Genomic DNA, 10641 nt, shown 5'->3' on the forward strand with positions numbered 1-10641 from the left:
CTGAAGCAGCTAACAGAGTCCCGAAGCCCATTCTCTATTGCTTCTCCAAACCCTATATCTTCAGGTTCCTGCTTGCACAGAAGAAATTAACAGATTTTAAGCCCAAGAGGGACCATTAGGATCTTCTAGTCTGACCTCTTGCATAACATAAGCCATGGAATTTCACCAAATGCTTCCTGCATCAATTCCATTGATTTGGTTGACCTAGAAAGGCATCCAGTTTTGACTGAAAGACTATTAAGCAATGGAAAATCAATCCATGGAATGCTACTGACCTCCTTCTCACATGTACAGAGAAGTGCAAAACTACCCCGATATTCAAACAACTACACTGGCTGCCCATTCATTAGAGGATCCAGTTCAAAATTCCCTTTTCTGATTTTAAAATGCTCCATGAATTTGCTCCATTCCCTCTCTATATAGATTACACTAGGCTCCTCACAATCCCTTCACATAATCTGGCCACTGCTGGTAAAGGGGCTGCCTCCTTTGCAGCTGCAGGCAATTCTCATGGCCTTCTGAATCTCTCTACCTCACTGATCCTCTATTTCATTTAAAATCTTGAGTAAAAACATAGCTTTTCTCCTTTACCAACTTCTCCTAATTTCTGTCTCCCCCTCTGCTGTTACTTAACTCTAAGCAATGTTATTTAACTTCATAAAGAAGTTGAGATAGTTTGTATAAAATGTTATACAAAGTTATTCATAGATTTCCTGTATTTTAAACACACAAATGACCATTATGATCACCTAGTCTGACATCCCGCACGCCACAGGTATTATGTAGTAAGGTTGGATAGATGGATAGATAAAATTATAGAAAAGTGTTTAAAATTGAGTTAACTTCCCTGTAAATGAAGTAATGCTTAATTACAATTGAATTTATTTTCAACTGGGATTTACTTTAGTTGTATTTAAACGCAACGCAGTCTCCTACTTCAGGTTCATTAGGGAAGTTTCCAGTGGATTTTTCATTTTACTTCTGGGATAAGGTAATGTTGACAGCAAGAGGGAAGGTAAAGAAATAGGAGCAAATAAAAGAAGAAATGTTACATTTGTTTATTTTTAATGCTCCTCACTTCCATTACTAATACGTTCCTCCGTAAGATCCACAAAATGGCCTTCAAGGGCTAAAACCAGTTATATGGCTTAAAAGGGATAAACACTGCATTTAATTTACCATTTTACAGATAAAATAAAGATAATTAATATTAGGTAAAATCTTATTGTATCTGACATCTCAATTTAGGGGTTTTTGGTGTTTTCAGAGGCTGTACCTCTGATGAGTGCCACTAGGGGACAACCTAATGAAGTCTGTATTTCTGGTATGGCCTTATAATTAATCCATGTTTAAGTGCTACAAAAGAACATATTAACTTAACTCTATATCCATCTTGACTTTTGACTGCTGATTGGGAAGAGACTTTTACTCATAGCTCCTTTAACTTCAGTTTGTATCTGAGACTGAGTTCTATACACCTGCTTCTAAGATATCACTAATTAGGCTGAAAGAAGGATTCCAATACTACAGACAGCTATTCTCAAGTCATTCCTACTTTAAATAGAGAAAAAAATAACTTGTCTGATATCCCCATATGTTTATATCTTCAGCTGCAAAGCCTTGCTCTTGTTGAAAAGAACATAAATGGAAATCCAAAGCCACCCAAGGAGACCCAATTTCGTTTATTCAGTACAAAGGAAGTAAAAATACTTCTAGTAAAATATATCAAAGCCCAGCTACACACTGAACCCTACTGAAAACTCATTTATGTCAAAGTGGGATAGAGAATTAGATAAGGTTTTTCAACAAGAGAATTAGAAAGGTATTTCTGAATACAAAGCCATCATTTTAACAGTGTGGCAGACTGCCGGACTTTGTACCTCGGACCTTGCATTGCAGGATTTCCAAGATTTTTCTCTCACATGGGCTGCATCTCCATCAAAAACACCATATATAGAAGTATTCTTTTGGGGGAGAGCATAGGACATTGGGAAAAAGTGCCTGGGCCTAATTCTCCTCTCACACAGGAACAAATCAGGAGTAACACTGCTTAAGTCAGTACTGTTACAAGAGTGTAAAACCTGTGTGAGATATGAATCAGGTAAACCATGTTTAAATATGTGGAAGGAAGAGACAGTTCAAGTTGAAGAAAGGAATCACATAATCTCCATTTTGAGAACCAACTCAACGAGCTATCCTGATGAAAAATCCCAGCAGAGACATGGCACGGGTAGTTTTTACCTCTGTGTAGCTAGTGAGGTAAACCCTGGGTGGGGAGGAGGGTATATATTGATCTCCATTAGCTAAACTGAAGTAAAAACTACTTATGCCTTGTCTCCACTCCCCCTTTCACAAGGAGATAGCGCTCTCCACGTGCACCCCTCCTTCTGCAGCTTTTCCCTACACCATGCTCCAACCTTTCTCTGGGTCAAACCTTGCCCTTAACAGGAGCAGCTCAGGCCTGGGCTCTCTGCCAGAGCTCGGTGAATGTCAGTTTCAGCTGCAGGACTCGGGCTACCCATTATTTGCTCGCTGCCTAGTTCTAAGGGGGCGCAGCCCAGGTTTGTGACTGGCACCGTCCTACACGACCCTGCCTGGGGTTGTAATCGCTCCGAAGCAGCCCCGACGTGGGCTGTTTGATAGCCCCGCGAGCCCCAGCGGCAGCAGACACCGAGGAGTGGGTGCGACGGCGGGTCCCTGCTCAGGGGCGGGCCAGGGAGCGGGCAGGGGGAGCCCGGGAGTGAATCTGGCCGCTCCCCGCCCGTTACCTGCTTTCTGCTGTTTCCCGGGCTGCAGCTGGTAGGAGCCGGGCCCCACATGAGCCTCAGTGCCCCCCGCGGGCCGAGTCAGCGCCCGCGGAGCGCGGTCGTACATGTCGGCTGGCCCCGCACCCCGAGTGCCAGCGCTGGCCGGCGGCGGCAGTCACCATGGACACGGCGGGGCCCAACACGCCGGGCCGGCCCGAGGAACCGGCCCCGCCCCCTCCCCAGCCTGCCTGCCTGCCTGCCTGCCTGGCTGCCCCTGCCCTCGGGCAACCGCCCTGCAGCGCTCCCCTCTCCCCGCAGAGAGCCTCCCCTTCCCCCGCGACCCGTCCCGCGACGCTCCCCTCTTCCCCCCCCCCCCCCCCCCAGCCTCCCCTTCCCCCCGCGGCTCTCCCCTGTCCCCGCACACAGCCTCCCCTTCCCCCCCACGACCCGCCCCGCGGCGCTCCCCTCTCCTCCCACAGAGCCTGCCCTTCCCCCCGCGACGCTCCCCTCTCCCCCCACAGAGCCTGCCCTTCCCCCGCGACCCGCCCCGCGGCGCTCCCCTCTTCCCCCCCCCCCGCCTCCCCTTCCCCCCGCGGCTCTCCCCTGTCCCCGCACACAGCCTCCCCTTCCCCCCCACGACCCGCCCCGCGGCGCTCCCCTCTCCTCCCACAGAGCCTGCCCTTCCCCCCGCGACGCTCCCCTCTCCCCCCACAGAGCCTGCCCTTCCCCCGCGACCCGCCCCGCGGCGCTCCCCTCTTCCACCCCCCCACAGCCTCCCCTTCCCCCCCGCGGCTCTCCCCTGTCCCCGCACACAGCCTCCCCTTCCCCCCCACGACCCGCCCCGCGGCGCTCCCCTCTCCTCCCACAGAGCCTGCCCTTCCCCCCGCGACGCTCCCCTCTCCCCCCACAGAGCCTGCCCTTCCCCCGCGACCCGCCCCGCGGCGCTCCCCTCTTCCCCCCCCCCCCGCCTCCCCTTCCCCCCGCGGCTCTCCCCTGTCCCCGCACACAGCCTCCCCTTCCCCCCCACGACCCGCCCCGCGGCGCTCCCCTCTCCTCCTACAGAGCCTGCCCTTCCCCCCGCGACGCTCCCCTCTCCCCCCACAGAGCCTGCCTTTCTCTCCCGCGGCTCTCCCCTGTCCCCGCACACAGCCTCCCCTTCCCCCCTCCCCACGACCCGCCCTGCGGCGCTCCTCTCTCCCCCCACAGAGCCTGCCCTTCCCCCGCGATCGTTTCCGCAGCGCTCCCCTCTCCCCCCATAGAGCCTCCCCTTCCCCCGCGACCTGCCCCGCAGCGCTCCCTTCTCCATCCACAGAACCTGCCCCCAGTGCGCTACTCTCCCCACAGAACCTGCTCACGGAGCTCCCCTATCCCCCACAGAGCCTGCCCTTCCCACCCACCCTGCAGCACTCCTCTTCCCCTCACAGAGCCTATCCCTAACCCTTGTTCGGCAGCCCTCCTCTCTCCCACCACAGAGCCTTTCCCCTGCCACCCATCCCACAGCACTCCCCTCTTCCCCCATGTGATGTTATTGACCTGAACTGGGACCTTATAGATCATTGTTGTAACCAAGGTCCTCTAGTGGCATCAAATCTTGTATAAAGGGGGTCAAATAAGGTGTCTAAAACAAGATTATGGTTTGCTGGTTATGATTATGCTATCTGTGTGCAAGTGTCATTTTTTAATTTAGAGTTATAAGTATTGGCTCTATACTCTCTGTAGTTCAAACTTATGCTATGCTTCTGTGTGACACCCCAGACAAGTTGGTGTCAGCTCTGCTTAGCCTGCTTTATTGGCCATTAAGGATCATCAGCTATACAATTGACCCATTGAGAGAAGGCAGATACACCTTGTGACTCAGCAAGGCATGCAGGGACCTGCCTATGGGCAGAACTCTGAGGTTTTTCCATACCTTGTGATGGACAGCTTGTCTTTGGGACAAAGAAAGCAGAGACCACATGACAAGAGACTATAAAAAGCTGCTACAGCTCCTCCATCTTGTCTTCAATCCTGCTTCTTACCTCTGGAGGAACTTTGCTACAAACAGAAACTCTACACAAAGGACTGATGACCCATCCCAGCTGTGGATGTACTCCAGAGACTTGATTTGAACCTGCAGCTTATTCTATCACTGCTACAAGCCTGCACCAAGAACTTTGCCGTTACTGTATATAATTCAATCCATTTAACCAATCCTAGCTCTCATCTATATCTTTTTTCCTTTTGTGAATAAACCTTTAGATTTTAGATTCTAAAGGATTGGCAACAGCATGGGGTAAGATCTGATTTGTGGATTGATCTGGGTATGGGGCTTGGTCCTTTGGGATCGAGAGAACCTTTTTTCTTGTACTGGGGTATTGGTTTTCATAACCATTCATCCCCATAACGAGTTGCACTGATGGTGATACTGGGAAACTGGAGTGTCTAAGGGAATTGCTTGTGTGACTTGTGGTTAGCCAGTGGGGTAAAATCAAAGTCTGTTTAGCTGGTTTGGTTTGCCTTGGTGTGTAAAGGAACCCCAGCCTTGGGCTGTAACTGCTCTGCTTTAAGCAATTTGTCCTGAATTGGCACTCTCAGTTGGGTCCCACCAGAACCACCATCATTACACCCCACAGAACCTGCCCTTTGCCCTGCAGTGCTCCCTTCTCCCCCCACAGAGTGTGCCCCTACCACCATCCCTGCAGCGCTCACCTCTCCCCCCACAGAACCTGCATCCGCTTCCCGCCCTCGCCCCCGAGCCTGTTTCTGCTCCCTGAAGCCTGCCCCACAGCACTCTCCTCTCCCTCCACAGAACCTGCCCTTGCCCCTGGGAACCCGCCCCGTAGGACTCCCCTCTCTCCCATAGAACCTGATCCTCCCCCATAGAACCCACCCCATAGCACTTCCCATGGGGAGTCCTGGGGGTGGGTTCCATGAGAGAGAGGGGAGTGCTACAGGGTGGGTTCCATGGGGAAGGATCAGATTCTATGGGGGGGAGGGAAGTTCTCAGGGGGGTTCCTTTTCACCGATAGAACCTGTCCCACGGAGCCTGTCCCACGGGACTTCCCTCTCACCTGATAGAACCCACTCATAGAATTCCCATCTCCTCCCACGGAACTCACCCCACTGAACAACCCCCTCTCTTTATAGAACTTGTACCCAATAGAACCATCCCTTTCCCAAAAGAACCTCCCCCATACAATCCACTCTATAGTACGTGCACCTAATAGAACCTCTTCTTTCCCAGTAGAACTTGTCAACAAAAGAACCCACCTCCTCCAATAGAATTGCAAACACTGAATCCACTCCCCAGCTAGCTGTGAGAGATCAAATTGCTCCAGGACATTGCACATGCTTTGATTAGTAAAGGGTTCTAACACATTGCTATAGAGTTTAATACGCTTACGTTGCACGTACTATGTGTTATCATGGGCTATATTCAGTAACATAGCTAATAATCCAGAACACCACATCCTCATAATTTGAGCAAATTAATATTAATATGAGAACCTAAACCTTTTATTTTCTGTCTTTTTGATTTTTAATTTTAAGACTTGAATGCAAAACCCCCTTCATAAATACATTTAAATTTCCTTGTTTTTTATATTAAAGTAGCAGCATTACAGAATTGTGCAGTTCTATTTTGACGAATTCCAAATCCACAAACTGCAGCACACTACTGAAATTCTGAAAAAGGGGGATGGTGATGCCGAGGTGGGTCTTCTCCCCATTGTTGCGGCCAGAACTATGTGTCAATCACAGCAGGGTAATTGAGCCTTGAGACTTTTCACCAGAACATGAGTTCACCTTTGCTGGACCACACACTGCTACTGAACCAGCAGCCAGGCTTATGGGAGACAGGGAAGGACCGATTTAAGAGCTCGTTTACACTTAAAACTTACATTGGCAAAGCTACGTCTCTCAGCGGTGGATTCCCCTACCAGCCCCAGCGATGGATTCCCCTACCAGCCCCAAGGAAGTGGCGTACAAGGGTAGGTGAGCCGAGCGAGGGGGCTGCAGGCTGAATGTGACCGCACTGAAGAAGAGCTGTGGAGAGGGTGGAAGCTTTTTATTTCTGTTAAGATAGTTTTGAACTTTAGTTTGGGTAGCTGACCCTGGAGGGAATGGGCTAAAGACTGTGCCCTGGCTGGAGGGATGAGTTCTCTGAAGGAAACCACCACAGCCCCAGAGTGACTGTTGACAAGGGCTGCTACCCCACAAGGACACTGTGATGCCATGCCTGGCCATGAGGAAGTGCAGAGTGGTGAGTAAATCCTGTTACAATGCTTTTTCTTACATTACTTTAACTACAGCATGTCTGAAACAACTATATTTTTCTAGTTTAGTTTATCCACTCTCTCTTTTCCGACACCTCATGGCAAGCACTGTATCTCAGCCCTAGTCTACATCCAGCTCCTACTTCCTTCAAAGGCAGTCTCACTAATGATAGCACCTTTGGCAAACAGTAAATGACTGACTGTCCTTGGCCACTTTTATATTGCGTGAGTACATGTGCTGCCAGACCCTTATCTGCAGAAGGGATTCTTTCAGCAGCAAATTAACATGAAGTGATTTTACTTTGTTCATATTAGATACAAGGTTAACGGGGGAGGAGGGGAATCACTCCAGGTTGCACTTGCTTTTGAAATCTTTACTTCCATATTCCATAAGTCCTTTGGAAGAAATTTCATACAAAATGAAATCAAAGATTGCCTACTTGAAACTTCTATTTTGGATGGGATAAGTATTGCTGGTAAGTCATATAAATAAATGTGCTGCTAAGATTTGAATTTACTTAGCTCCTGGCCAAGCCCAAACTTGGGAGGGAAGTAAATATAGCCGCAAGAAAAATGAGACCGATTTCAGCGTTTCTTTCAATACTACAAAGAGAGCACTAGATGGTGCCTTTCCCCAATTTTCTCAGAATACGTGTAGTGCAACTGATCTCTGCTCTTTTCATCACAGTAATTCCTGCGTGAATATGATGTGTCAGAAAGACTTCACATTTTACTGATAAGTCGCAAAGAAAAATGTATTTGCAAATAATATCTGAGGCTATCGTTTAGACATGTCTAAGGCAAAACGGATCTATACTGAAAGACAGTACTATAAAGTGACAAGAGAAAATCACCTTTCATCTACATAGATTTTTGAATTATATATACAGTAGCATTCCAGCAGCTGTTGTAAGTGAAGACCAGAAGGGAAACTGTTCCTTAATAAATAGCATGAAAGATTTAAAGTAGTTTGGGTTTTAATTCATGTTAAACATTTGGACTTGTTTTAATTCATGACCCTAATATCTTAACAAGACATAATGGGTTTGCATTAGGCTGAAGAGACTTGAGCATGAGCCTTTGCTCCTTGAGTGATGGTGACTAAGAGTCCTGCAGAAATTGTGTGCTCAACCTATGCTGACATCCATCTCTCTGGTCAATTGTGGAGCGAAGTTGCTAGCCTCCAAACACTGGCTGACACCCTTTTTTTACACCTGACACAAATTTTGATAGGGTAATAGTTCCCCCATGCAGCCATTTGCAGCTGTGGGCAGTTGCTACAGCAAAAAGTCTAATAACGTGGGAGAGAGCATAAAAATAGATAAAACGGTGGAAGTACCCTTAAAGATACAAGGATGCAAAGCGATGGAATGCAAGCCACATGAGCAAAGGCTAAATGTATTATGTTTAGTTCAGAAAAGAGGAGATTTAGCAGGGATATGATAGGGATCTTCAGATACTTGAAAAGCTGCCATAAAAAAGATGGAGGAAAAGTTGTTCTCTTTTGCCACAGATGGCAGGACAAGAGGCAATGGGTACAGCATAGCAGGTTTAGATTAAATTGCAGCAAAAACTTCCTAACTCTAAAAACAGTAAGACAATGGGAACAGACTGCCATAGGAAGTTGTGAAAGCTTCTTCACTGGAGGTTTTCAAAAGGAGGCTGGATAGCCATCTGTTTTGGATGGTTTAGACACAACAAATCCTGCAACAAATCCTGGCAGAGGGTTAGACTAGATGACCCTTACTGTCCTTTCTAACCCCATGATTCTAAGATTCAAAGATCATTCAGAGGAACCCAAACACACTTCTATAAAAAATGTGAAATTAATGCAAAATAATTATGCTAACATAGTGGGATGGAGCGCTTTAAATGACACTCAGTGAACTTATTAGAGACAGAAGAGAAAAGCCAAAAATATTGTTTAATAAAATCTGAACACTCAAAAAGTACAAAATTAAACAGAGAGACAAGGTGGGTGAGGCAATATCTTTTATTGGACCAACTTCTGTTAGTAAGAGAGAAGAGCTCTGTGTAAACTCAAAAACTTCTCTCTCTCACCAACAGACAGGGCCGTCCCTAGCTATTCTGGGGCCCTATGCAACCCCCCTGAGGGGAGGAGCCGGGGGGGGGCTGGCCCCAGGCTTTCACGGGGGAGGAGTGGGCCCCAGGCTGCTGCAGGGAAGGGGCGGAGCAGGGGGGCTCACCCGAGGCCTCCACGGGGGGGAGGGGCTGGCTTGGGGGGTAGGGGGAACCACCCCCCCAGCACTCACCAGCGGTGCAGCTGGGGCTGGGTCACTGCACTCCCGCTGCTGGTGAGTGCAGCCCAGGCCCTGCTGCAGAGCTCAGGGGAGTGGGGGCAGGGGCGGGAAGAGGCGGGGCTGGGGCTGGATCAGCACGCAGCTGTGCAGGGCACCTGGAAATTTGGTCCCCAAATTTCCTGGTGCCCTACACAGCTCGTACTTTGCATGTGAGTAAGGACGGCCCTGCCAACAGAAGTTGGTCCAATAAAAGGTATTTCCTCATTCACCTTGTCTCTTTAATATACTGGGACCAACACAGCTACACCACTACTGCAGACAGAATTGAAAAGATATATTAAATGTTGTATAAAAGACAAGAGATTACATGGACCTGGCGGTATGATTGTGTTGTTTCTGGTTTACTTTCCCTTTTGGAGACCCATGTAAGATAATTTTGGATCTGAAATTCATAGTAGGCTGAGATTTTCAAACTGCACCCAAGCAAGGATGGTGGCAAAAAATTGTGTGAGTAATTGAGGATTACATTTGAGTGACTAAAGTCCCATGGAAGACACTGATTGAAAAAATGGACTTAAGTAGAAGAAGTGAAAAGCTGGGAGAATGTAGAAGGTTAATGAGAGGAGAAGTTAAAAAAAAAAAAAGTAAAATATTCCAGATTTCTAAAACTGTAGAAAATATCTTTCAGTTTGGAAATATTCCCAAGAGATGGTTCCCCTTACTATAGCATTCCGTCCTGCGTTTTGTTCTGAGTTTTGGATCAGTTTCATTTTTTAAAACTGGCGTGTGGAAATATCTAACAATATACTTCCTCCAGTGTTCTTTCTGCAAGGGGGAACTCGTCCTGCTTATAATGATTAGTGTTATAGTCAGTCTTCCAAGCTTCTGGAGAGATTTGTTGCTTCATTTCCTTTCCTGATTTCCTAATAGCTAGTCACATGGTGAGTTGTGACTGCTGTTATTGACTGGCTTAGAATTGCACACACAGCTAATCTGTGCTAAAATATCCTATTATTATTGTTAACCCATCCTATCTGCCTCTGCTGCCTGCTTATTTGTTTCACCCACCTGTAAAATCTTGTCATTTAAATTGTAAGCTGTTTGGGGCAGGGACTTTCATTTACTATGTCTTCTTCAGTGCTGAGCGAAGTGGGACCCTAACCTGGTTGAGGGTACTACAATATAAATAAATAATAACATAGCCTAAACTCATAAAAATTGTCCTCTAGTCCTTGGTGCAAGATTCCTATTATTTATTGTTGTTGGTCGTTTATTTCTATTGCAGTAGCACTTAGGAATCCAAATTTGGGATTTAGGATCTCATTATACTCTGTATGTACAAATAGCACAAAGACAGTCTCTGCCTCATAGAGCTCACAA

The 10641-nt window shown here is 47.7% G+C and overlaps 1 protein-coding gene across 7 annotated transcripts in view; it reads right to left on the reverse strand.

Moving 5' to 3' along the window:
• Positions 1 to 2993, reverse strand: part of STPG2 (sperm tail PG-rich repeat containing 2) — a 398804-nt gene extending 395811 nt beyond the window's left edge. For 2 of the 7 annotated variants that reach the window (XM_043545509.1, XM_043545506.1), the window contains exon 1: positions 2769 to 2991. In XM_043545509.1, the coding sequence (XP_043401444.1) occupies positions 2769 to 2874 (106 nt within the window). In that variant the 5' untranslated portion in view covers positions 2875 to 2991. Of the gene's footprint in view, positions 1 to 2768 lie in introns of all 7 variants that reach the window. The other 5 variants (XM_043545510.1, XM_037896938.2, XM_037896937.2 and 2 more) reach the window with 4 other exon arrangements.
• Between the last annotated feature and the right edge of the window lie 7648 nt (positions 2994 to 10641).

The sequence above is a fragment of the Chelonia mydas genome, chromosome 4 (assembly GCF_015237465.2).
Source record: "Chelonia mydas isolate rCheMyd1 chromosome 4, rCheMyd1.pri.v2, whole genome shotgun sequence".
NCBI lineage: Eukaryota > Metazoa > Chordata > Testudines > Cheloniidae > Chelonia > Chelonia mydas.